The 12,180-nt window shown below is 35.0% G+C and overlaps 1 protein-coding gene across 1 annotated transcript; it reads left to right on the top strand.

The window, feature by feature from the left end:
* Positions 1-9,521: 9,521 nt before the first annotated feature.
* LOC106835817 (olfactory receptor 6K2) lies at positions 9,522-10,487 on the top strand. Its single transcript, XM_014848419.1, has one exon. It carries the CDS (start codon positions 9,522-9,524, stop codon positions 10,485-10,487), a length of 966 nt encoding a protein of 321 aa, XP_014703905.1.
* The last annotated feature ends 1,693 nt before the right edge of the window (positions 10,488-12,180 follow it).

Genomic DNA, 12,180 nt, shown 5'->3' with positions numbered 1-12,180 from the left:
TTGGTGCCATGTTAACTACATATTGCTCTATAAAGAGCAATAGAGCAGATCACATCCTTACTCGTGGGAACTTACTATCTCATGTAACATGAGTGTATAAGAGTGTTAAGACATAATAAAAGCATATGTTTACATCTATAGTCAATCAAACATTAACAATTTAATTCACCACTAAAAAATTGTCTATTTTCCCTTTCACATCAGTGCATACATAATTTGCAAGGTAGTTTTAATGTGATACTTATGTGATTTGATAATCAATATTTTAAAACTCAGAAATATATACTAAAATTTATTCATGTTTCCATATATGACAGTTATCATTTTATTGCATAAAGTTCTTTCTGTTTTTAAAAAAATTGTGCTTCAAGGTAAATTTCAAGGAGCGGACTTAAAGGAAAGTGTGCAAATGTGTTTATAGCTCGCTCTTGGTAAAAATGATTACTTTTGTAAATAGTTATATAAATAATGCATTAATGTAACACTTTCAATACAACTTCAATAGCACGGCAACTGATGTATAGATTAGGTAAAAAGTCCAGTTATTCTTTGGAGCATATCAGTTCTGTTACTGGCAAGTTGAAATTGCAGTACCATTATAATAAGGGACTTGGGTAAATTGAGTTGTTGGCCCTAGTTCTGCACATCCCGGTAACAGAATTACAAATCCACAACCTTGCAATGAATGGAATCATGGCGGACAGTGTATACTTTCCTGACCCACAACTTTAATTGTCTCTTTTCTTTATTTTACTGTTGGGATATTGATGGACTTTATCGAAACTGAATATATGCCTTTGTAGTTGGGTTTGTTCCAGGTAGCTGCTTCCTTTTCTGCATTGAACCCCTGTGAGACCATAATTCTGAGAGTCATTGGTTCAGAAAATGAGAGACTTGTGGAGCTGACCTGAACATAACCTGCTTGAAAACTGGTGCGTGGAGTCCAAAACCCAGAGCCCAGAGTCTGAAGTCCAGTCTAACTCAATCTGTTGCAGCTAATAGAGTCATGAAGATGAAGCTAAGTGATAATTGTTCTAATATCCTTGTGTGAAACACTTAATAAATTTCTGTACTCTACTGTATGGGCTTTGTCTGACACTGAATGATCCTAAGATTGCAAAAATTTGATAACTAGTGCTTATGATTGAATTTTAAGATATTCTTTTGTGTTGTATTTTAGAAGTGTACTCCTGATTATTTTTTAAAAGTAATTCTATCATTTTCAGAAAGATTACCCACATCAAATGTGTAGTTATTTAACCATGCTGCCTGTTTTGCACTTTAAGGAACTTTTACACATTAAAGGGATTTGAGGTCACTTAGAAATAGACCAGGTGCTGAAGACCTGAAATTGGATAGTGGGAGAGGAAAAGATGTAAGGAAGTCATTCTTGCGAAGTTACATTCTCCTTTATACACCACTTTCTTCATCATTTTTGTGGCTTATAGTCATCTTGCACTTGATCTGTGCTTGAAAATAAGTTTATGGCATTAAAAATCTTTTAATGTGAAATAAATGCTAAGTACAAAAGCTCTTCAAACCATGTGGAGACAAGAAATATGCACAACATATTGAAGAATTGTAGAAGATTCTTCTTTTTTGTCTTTGTGGCTTGCCATTTGTACATTAGCAAAATATTTTGGCTTAGTCCAAATATAGCACAAAATTCATATGAATTCTATATTATATTCTCTAAGTAGAAACTGCCGTGTTAGGTAAATTAGTGAGTATGTCTTTGTCTGAAACCATAATATCACTTCTTATTGCATATTTATTTCATTTATTTGGGGTCAGAAAAGTCATTATACTTAAAGAGAAGGACTCCTCCAGAGAAACAAGAAAATTGAGAAAACAGAAGAAAATTGGCAAATGACATAGACAAGCAATTTAAAAGGAGAGAAACTCAAACAGCTAATAATTACATAAAGAAATGCTTAACCTCTTTACTAAGGCTCAGTGTTAGAGGGGCTACAGAGACAAAGAAACACACATGCCCAGTTGATGAGAATCTAAACTGAAGTAGCCATTCTAGTGAAAAACCTGGTATAAAATTAAATTCAAGTGTATCCTCTGTCTTAGTAATCTTGGGAATATTTCCAAAAGACATATTTTCGCATATGTTTATAAATTGGCATGCATGAAGACATTTGGGTGTTGGGTCGTTGGAAGCAATCTGTGGCCTATTTTGGGGAAAATAGGTACTTATATGATGAGTGAATATTTCAAAGGATCATACAAGTGTTAGATGCTATGAACTTAATGAACACAGAGACACAAATGATTGCTAAAAATTAATGCTGGGTGAAAAAAGTCAGCAATAGAAGGAAATCAATTCAATAGAATTTAAGTAAACTAAAAGTAAACGTACACGAAAAACAAATGCATGTTTTAGGAGAATTCATACAAAGAGAAAATATCTTTCAAACAAAATAGTATACAGAGGGAAAAACAAGAGGGAGAAGGAAAATAAATAAAAAATTTCAATGTAAATTTAGATGTAAATATGTATTTTTTTTTTTTTTTACAAAAAGAGATCACATGTGATCAGTGTTTGGAAATTTTGAGTTAACAATACATTTTTTAATGTCTCTCCAAGTCACAGCATGGGTATGTATTATTTCCACATAAAATAACTGCTTCATAATATTCTGTATTAGGGTCATACCTTATGTTATTAATTTAATCCCTACTGGTGCAAATTTAATTTTATTGCAGTTACTTCTAATTATAAACAAGGCCACAGTGAAAACCCTTATACGTTTGCATGCTGCAATATTGTTGTAAGATCAGTTTCTAGAGATATAGCTACAGTATCCAACAGTATTCGAGATTTTAAAAATTGAATAGATAATATCAAATTAGCATTCCAAATATCATAAAAATGTACATGCCCAGCAAAGTTGAGAGTTTATATTTCAATACATCATCCCACATAGTGTATATATCACTGTTTGTAATCTTTGCCAATCTAATTAGGCAAAACAAGACAAATTTAAATATACATGTATTTGAAAATTACCAGAGTAGAATAATCTTGTATACATTTAATAGCCAGTAGTAGCTCTTTTTCCTTGTTGTTTTTAACTGCTTAATTATTCTGTTTCCAATTTTTCTATTGAATCCTTTGTTTTATAAATCTTCATTAAAAAATAACTACATATTTCATTCTTGTTATAATGTTTCAAAGTGCAAAGAAATTAAAATGTGTACATGGCATATTATAATTTATGAAAATATTGGACTTTTTCAATAAATCTAAAATGGCTGCAACTATGTCAGTTTCCTAGACATAACTTTATGTTATGTACTACTTAAAAGTAACCATTATCTGAGTTTGGAATTGATGATATAGAATTAAATGTAATTGTGGGTTTTCAACTAAATGTGTTATTATGTAAATAACCACTGTGTTTTATAGAGTCTCATAAAACAAATACAATACTTAAAATTATGCAAATCTTTAAATTCCAATTTAATTTTTGCAGTCATATTTTAATATTGGTGAGAAGGGATATAGCAGATATTGTTGGCTCAGCTGTCTAATCCAAAACCCATACCCAAACTCATTATTCTTTATCCACTGCTGTTAAGGGGTTCTCACCACTGAGATATTGGCAAAAATCTGCTAGAATTTCTGAGAGAGCTTCTGCTGATTGACTCCTAGTCAGACAAGTTTGTGCCTTGAATGAATAAATTATACCTGGTACTTAGAGATTCATTTTGCAACCATAAGGAAAATCCAAGAAAATGATTTGTCAGTTTGGGATCAAATAAGCTAAGAGCATTACTAACTGATACAAGTATAAAGTATAGTTTAATTACAGAGTTAGAATCAATAATTATCTTTTGAAGAACAATGTTAGCATGTTATCAATGTGAACACATGATTTTTAGTGAAATATATGTCTAGCTCTCAATTCCCATGTGAAATATATTCAAAGGAAAAAAATGTAATTTATTTTCTTAAAATTCAGTTTTGGGTTTCTAATAGCTTTTTTCAAAAAGAAATCAGAACTTTTTGAAGGAGAGCTTATTCTATATCATGGGGAAGGAGACAGTCAAAGAGAGAAAGTCTTGTGGCCTCAGGCAAGGCTGCTTTCAATAGATTCTGGAGTGAAATATAAAAAGATAAATTAAAATTTGAAAAATATATATATTATCAATTAAAAATAAGCTTATAAAATCTTATGTCCATAATGATACTCAAAAATGCAGCAATTCAATTTAAATGTTTTTCTCATCAAATAATTAATGTAGGTTATTTGAAATTATTCAGAAAAAATATGACTCTATAGAAGAATTATATGAAGATTTAAAATATAAGCAAAATCTATCAAAGTACATTTACACTCAGGAATAAAACAAACAAACAAACAAATAAATAAATAAACAAATAATCAGCACTATGGATAGACCTTGAGAAATTCTATTATATCAAATGGCCATATGCTTATACTTATTATATATATTATGCTTATACTTATTATTGATATATTAAAGAGTATTAAAGTAGATTATAGAAAACATGTAAAACTGTGTTAACGTTTATCACTCCCAGAAGTAAATAGCCCTTCTGATAGATCATAATAATCCATGTTATTATCTTTATAATCTATAGGATAAATTCATGTCAAGTTTCATCCAGAGACACAGCTCAAACAAAGTTAGAAATTGCAGTTAAAGGACAGTAGGGCCCACAAGAGTCCCTGAATTTATCTACTTTCATAAGACCACTACAGATATCTTCCAAATTACTAACCACCCAAAACTTCATCATTTTTATATCTAACACCAACCAGCTTCAGTCTTGAGCCCTGGAAAGCTGAGTTTGCAATTAAAACTTCAGAAAAAGTGAGAGACTTCTCTGATATCACCATTCTTCTAACAAAAGAAAATAGTTAATGAGTTTCATCCATGGGATAGAGAGGAGATTTTCCTGAAACATACTCTGTAACACAGAGCACAGAGCTAAAGAAATAGTACCAGTCCAGGAACCATTTTTCTGCCAAAAAAGATTCTCCCAATAACAGAAACCAGGACATAAAAGCATAGTAGTGGCTCTAATTCCAGGCTTCTAGAGTTGAAATCTGGTTCTAATGTTTATTACTTGTGTGACTCTCAACAGGCTACTTAACCTCTCAATGCCACAGTGTTATCATCTGTAAAATTAGTATAACCCATAGTTCTTTTCAAGATTAAATCAATTCATACAGTTAATACAATTCCTGGCTCATAGTAAGTGCTCAATAAATGTTGTCTTTTATTTTTAAGGTCATCTATACATAACAACCTACTCACGCAGTTTCCTTTCAGTAAACATAGAATGTTTTTCTAAGGTGTTAGTAACCACTAATCTTTGATCTTCATTTCTCTTATCCATATCATCCCTGGGCTGCCAAACTCTCTTGGTTAACATTGCATTGCTGTCTCTACTAGACTAATGACATCCTTTTCTTCTCAAGTCTGACAATTCATAGAAATCCTCTAATTTACCCTTCTCCCTGCTGCCCCCCAACCCATGCACACGAAGAAAACTAACAAGAAGAGAAGAATGTAGGAAGAATTCTACTCCAGGACATACTTGTGTATTGTTCTTCTTAAAATAATATATGTTATTAGTTAAAAGTGAATACATAAAATACTCTAGGATCTTGGCTTTGTGAATTCAACATTAGAAACCTCTTATTACTGTTAAAAGACAATAGAGAGAGATCTTGGAAAGTAAACAGTAGACTTGGTGTCTAAAATAAAAGGTAAGCTGTCAGATTCTGACTTCATAAGACAGTGAGAGTCACTTCAGAGACAACTTTGTAGAGAATACAAAGAGAGTATATTCCCTGCCGGCACACCAGGGAGGCCTCCCACTTTTCCTTCTTCCAAGCCTTATCTATATGAGAGCGTGTTCTCTGGGAATCGAGCAGATCTGGGACTGAATCTTCAGTTCACCATTTCCAGACCAAGAACCTTAAGAAGTTATATTCTTTTAGACTTAGTTATATTTGGCAAACCCTTTTCTAAATTCATGAGGGAGAATTAATTGCCCTCTGCAAGCACTTTGTTCCTGTATCTGTTAGGGAGCTTACCATTTTGTGATGTGTTCATTTGTACCCATTTCTATGTTAGACTGTGATTTTCTGAACGAAAGGAATCACATTACATTAACCTTTTTTACTCTCAGAAGTTTTAGTGAATAAATGAAAGACAGTGGAAACAATCTTGATAGAGTACCATACAAAGCTGTTAATTTGCTTTAACCTTTGGGAGACTACCCTCCCTGTCATTTTTCTTCCTGAAAAGGCCTCTGACCTCTATGTTCAAAAAAAGACAAAACAGGGGCAAAAAATCAATGTTATTAGCTAAAACACTGCCTCTAAATTTCAATATGGGACTAGTAGGTGGAACATTAAAAAGGCCAGTTGGTTTTCCTAAATTCAGCTGAATTGCCTAGAAATAAGTAAGCAGGATATAAGCCCAGATCCCTCTTTACATTGTTCCACGAATCTCCTCCCCTCTACTGTATCAATGTCCTTCAAATCTGAGTTTTGGATATTCAGCATTTTGATTCATTTAAAGGCAATCTAACCAGAAGTGCCACAGTAAAAGTAAATAGGAAGAAAAACATTTATTCCAATGCCTCGAGCTTCTAGGCTATCTCATTTGTGCTGGATTGGAATTCCCTGGATTTTGCACTTCCCTAATTACCAGCCTGTACTATTTTTCCTAATTGAACCATCATGAGAATGATTGTTTTCCTACTTATCTTAATTCACCTGTGTAGAATTCCCAAAAGAATCTATCTTCCCATGCTAGATATGCTCAGGGAAAAACGCACACATACACACATGTTGTACAGGGAGAGAGCTCTGCAGGGACAGTCAGATTTATATATCACTGACTCATGAAGGAAATGCAGTTTAGATGGAGGACTCAGGGTAGAAGCATAGCGGAAGGACAAAGGACAACTGTCTTAGTAGCTCTATATAGTTGACCACATCGGGGTAGGGAGAGAGAGACTTTTCACTCATGCTGATTCCAACTCTGGAACCCAACAGCAGCAAAGTCAGTGAATTAGCTAATTTTGGGAAATGGGAGGTAGACAGAGAAAGAACAACATACCCATATGACAATAGATAGCCCTAGAGTGCATGTAAATATTGTGAGCAACTGTTGGGAAGGTTGAGCAAGGAGGAATTAGGAAATATTGTTATAGGGAAAGTTAGTACAAAGTGTAAAGGTTTCAATCACTGAATTTCTCAGGAAATGGGTGAGCTAAAAATGGGGCCAAAGCTCAAGGGATTGTTTTAAAATCACAAATGAGCATTGTGACTGTTTTCTGAAATGTTTCTGGAATCAGTATTTCAGGAATCAAATAAAATTTCCAGTTAGCTGTTGGGCATTAATATCATTGACATTTGACTAGACTTCTTATCACTGAGTTTTGTATAAAAACAGAGGAGTGTGGGATGGGTAAAGTCTAATAGTTTTTCTTTTTGGTTCAGATCTTCCTTATCCTTTCTTTAGCTTGACCATATCTCTTCAGGAGATAAGGGAATTAGGCAAGGGTCTGCTCAGAAGGCATCTTCTTGAAATAGTATCCTGGTTCAGTTCATAGAAGCCTGTCCTGAGAGTCATAGTTAGCAAATGTGGTGACTACTATTGGGGATATTGAGACTTATGGGAAAGACCAGATATGTATATGAAAAATCAAGAAAACTTAAAAAGAAAAATACATCTATCTATATAACTATAGCTAGATAGAAAGATATAGATATATCACAGGGAATAGAGATAGAATGATTAGAGATATGTGGGCTTAGCTTGTTAGAACTAGAAAAGATGCATGTAGGATTTGGTTAGCTTAAAAAGGAGGCACGGATTGGAAGGGAGATGAGGATTTTCAGGTAGGAAAGATTCCCTTTAGGAATATTCACAGATCAGAAAATGAAAGTGATATGTTTGGAATAACAACAGCTTTGCTAAACTGGATTGGTAATTAACAATTTGCCGTAGCAACAGGAGATAAGATGGCTTGTTTTCTACAGACATAGCAAAAAAGTAATTTCAGTACTGTATTAAAGGGAGATGACATAGTTAAGAGTTTGATGGGGCTTAGCCACATAATCAATGAACAAATACATCTATAGTTAATATAAATTAGAAACTATTAATAAAGTGACCTTTCCTAAGGCATGCATAAAGCAAGATTTTTAATCAATGACAGACAATAAAGTTTATTATTTCCTATTTCAGTGATTAGGAAAAAGTTATCCTAGAGGATTTGAGATTGTTTCCTTTTTAAAGAAGGAATAAATTTGAAGGAATAGAATGATAAGAATGTAAAACTTAAGTATAGAAGGGAAGTCACATGGGCAATCTGGTGCTCTGGCAAGATTAACCCTGAGAGAATGAGGTTATGTGAAAAAAGACTGGAAGCAGAGACATTTGAAAATCTGTTAGAATAGTGTTAAACATTATGACCAGGCATCACATTAGGGTGAAGACAACAGAAATAAAAGATATAGTGATTTAGCAAGAAAAAATAAGTGAAGCAGGCCTTGATGATTCATTAGGTTTGAGAAATGAGGGGACAATATATATAAAAATGAGTAAAGTTGGTATCTAAATGAACAAAAATGAGAAAGTCAGTAAGGAAAACTAGTTGAGGGCTGGGCGTAAGGATGGTGTATTAGCTTGCTAAGGTTGCCATAACAAAGTATCATAGACTAAGTGGCTTAAACAGTAGGTATTTACTTTCTTGTGATAGTTTTTCTCCTCTGAATATTCTCTGAATCATGGTTTATATGTATGTATGTATGTATATCTGTATCTATATCTATATATATATGTAGAGAGAGAGAGAGGATTTAGAGGCAGAAAGGAGAGGAAGAGAGTGGAATTCACAAATGATGGTTTGTCTTTGTCATCAAAATATTCAATTAAATCATATGCCAAGAATCAGATGAGGAACTGGAAACTTGAGGAAAGAATTTTGAAACAGTTGTAGGCAGATCATTAGGGAATCAATAAGACTTGAATATGGGAAAGAACATGACCTTGCTACTCCTTCAATGCCTTGTTTAGTTCAATGCGTGTTTAAATGTAATGATTTTAAAATGTGGTCTCCTAACCAGCAGGATCAGCATCATCTGGAAATTTGCTGGACATGCAAATTCTTTGTCCCTATCCCAGACCCAATGAATTAGAAACTCTCAGGATGGGGACCAGCAATCTGAGATTTAACGAGCCCTCCAAATGATTCTGATGCATCCTAAAATTTGAGAATCACTGGTCTAAAATATTGACTGTGCTTTCTGACTGGTTTTTTTCCATACTACATCAGTTGTAAACATCTATGGAATATGGACTATTTCCTTCATCCTTTGTCTTCCTCTACATCTGCAATACAGGGATCTATCCAGAGGCTGACATTTGGTAAGTGTATTTATTCTGTGACCGATATTAGACATCTCCTAGAAGGCCTGAGTGCACTGAGAGTTGAAATCCTTATTTCCCACCTGGAGATGGAGAGCCTCAATCAAACTGCTGCTCAGGAGTTTATCTTCTCTGCTTTCCCTTATTCTTGGGGAGACTCTGTCATGTGTTTTGTTCCACTTCTCTTCATATATACTTTCATTATTATTGGAAACCTGGTCATCATCTCAGTGGTCCAGCTGAATGCTCACCTCCACACTCCCATGTACTTTTTTATCAATGCCCTTTCTTTCCTGGAGATTTGGTATACCACAGCCACCATACCAAAGATGCTCTCTAGCCTGCTTAGTGAGAAGAAAAGCATTTCCTTAAATGGTTGTCTCCTGCAGATGTATTTCTTCCATGCCACAGGCATCAGTGAGGTTTGTCTCTTGACAGCTATGGCCTTTGACCGTTACCTGGCCATCTGTAGCCCTCTTCATTATCCCACTATCATGACCCCCCAGCTATGTGCCCAACTGACTTTAAGTTGCTGTGTCTGTGGCTTTATCACACCCCTCCCTGAGATTGCCTGGATCTCCACACTACCATTTTGTGGCTCGAATCACCTTGAGCACATCTTTTGTGACTTCCTCCCAGTGCTACGCCTGGCTTGTACAGACACACAAACCATCATCATGATTCAGGTAGTGGATGTTGTCCACGCAGTGGAGATTGTTACAGCTGTGATGCTCATTTTCACATCCTACATTGGTATCGTGGCTGTAATTCTACGTATTCGTTCAGCTGAAGGCCGCCGCAAGGCCTTTTCCACATGCGTCTCCCACCTCACTGTCTTTTTGCTCTTCTTTGGCAGTGTGGCACTCATGTACCTACGCTTCTCTGCCACCTACTCCTTATTCTGGGATACAGCCATTGCTCTGGCTTTTGCAGTTTTGTCCCCCTTCTTTAACCCCATTATCTACAGTCTGAGGAATAAAGAGATAAAGGAAGCTATAAAAAAGCACATGGGTCAAGCTAAAATCTTTTTTCATCAGTCCAGGGACCCCAAGTAAAATCTAATAGTCAGGAGTCTGTATAGTTGTTGGTTCCTTTTATCCTTAACTCTCTGCAGTCTTTCTTTTCCCATCACCTTTTTACTGAAACTGGGCTCTCAAAAGTCATCAATAAATAAAATTCACTAATAACTGAATTCAATAGTTTCTTTCAGTCCTTATCCAATTTTATGTATTTTTGGATCTGACTTTGTTAATTATACTTTCTGCCACTCGATTTATTCATGATAAATTCATTTTGTGGAGATGATCTGCATAAATATTAACTTTAATTTTAACACCATTGAAACATTTGTTTTGTAAGATATGGTATTTGAAAAATCTTCTTCATAAGAATCAGTTCTCTGAGGCCGGCCCTGTAGTGCAGCAAAGTGCGCACGTTCCACTTTGGCAGACCAGGGTTCGCAGGTTCGAATCCCAGGTGCAGATATGGCACCACTTGCAAGCGTCCCACGTATAAAGTAGAGGAAGATGGGCACAGATGTTAGCTCAGGGCCAGTCTTCCTCAGCAAAAAGAGAAGGACTGGCAGAAGTTAACTCTGGGCTAATCTTCTCAAAAAAAAAAAAAGAATAAGTTGTCACCACAGTACTGCCAATGGATATAGTCAAAGAATAATTTCTAAACCGAGTATTCGTGTATTGATCAATAGCAGTCTAGACATATTTTAGCAGGTTCTATCACGAAGTCTTTTCACCATTTGTACCTCGGCAATACTACACAATGTTAATTTGATATCTGGGTGAATAACAGGTGTGAAGACCATCTTTGTGTGCTTGCATCCAACTGTAGAGAGCCTATGTGTGTCAAGTTAGTAGAGGCCATTTTGTCAAACACCAAATCAACTTAATCAATATTGATGACAGCAAGAAGCTAGGAGAATGTGTAGGCTTCTATAAAACTGAGAGAAGTAAAATTGACATAAAGTGGTTGGTTGAAGTTTGTGATAGTTAAGGACTATGGCAGAGAATCTCAGGTTAAGGAGGTTATTGAAGAATACTTTAAATTCCAGAAATGAATGTAAAAAAATTGACTTTAAAGAGAAAAGCAATATAACTAATGTATTCGTTAACTAATCAGTATTTTTTCATGATAAATCAAAAAACATAATCTTTGTTTTCTCTGTAATCAAATGTATGGTATTTATTAGTTAAGCAATAAATATCTGTTGAATGAATAAACTGATACCACCATGCTGCATTCTGATTGTTCCAGCCAGTTGATCAACTGTAGTGGACAACAGCTCTTCCCTTTTCCATCTTTTCTCCCTCTTCTTTCAGAATGCAGGACTCTGTTTTTCATCCTATTTTGTTTGAGGGCTTTTTCTCCTGCTGATGCTTCTTCTAATACATGCTTCATAAAGGGTGATTTTCTCTAGGACTCGGTCCTCAGCTGGGATGGGATAAAGCTTATTACTATGCAAATGTTAGTAGATTTTCACCCTTCCCTAGCCACCTTCCTGAATCCTATAGTTATCAGCCTCATTTTCCCACTCTTGTCCCATAGCCACTACCTCATCCTGATCCCTAAATCTTAGGATACGTAAAAGTCAGATGGAAAGACAGAAGTGAAGGGAAAGTTCTTATAGAAGAGGCTAATGCTATCTAATAAAGAGCTCTGACAGAGAAGAGAAGGAAAATGAGAGAAAAGCTATAGGTTGAGGGTGGAGAGGTCTTGGTAAGAGAAAGTCTTTGG

Source organism: Equus asinus, chromosome 25 (assembly GCF_041296235.1).
Source record: "Equus asinus isolate D_3611 breed Donkey chromosome 25, EquAss-T2T_v2, whole genome shotgun sequence".
Taxonomy (NCBI): Eukaryota; Metazoa; Chordata; class Mammalia; order Perissodactyla; family Equidae; genus Equus; species Equus asinus.
Note: the sequence above shows the minus strand (reverse complement) of the source record. Positions and strands in the feature narration are given on the sequence as shown.

Bases quoted from the DNA above. Each gene is read 5' to 3' on its own strand.
- LOC106835817 (XM_014848419.1), top strand. From the start codon at position 9,522: ATGGAGAGCCTCAATCAAACTGCTGCTCAGGAGTTTATCTTCTCTGCT.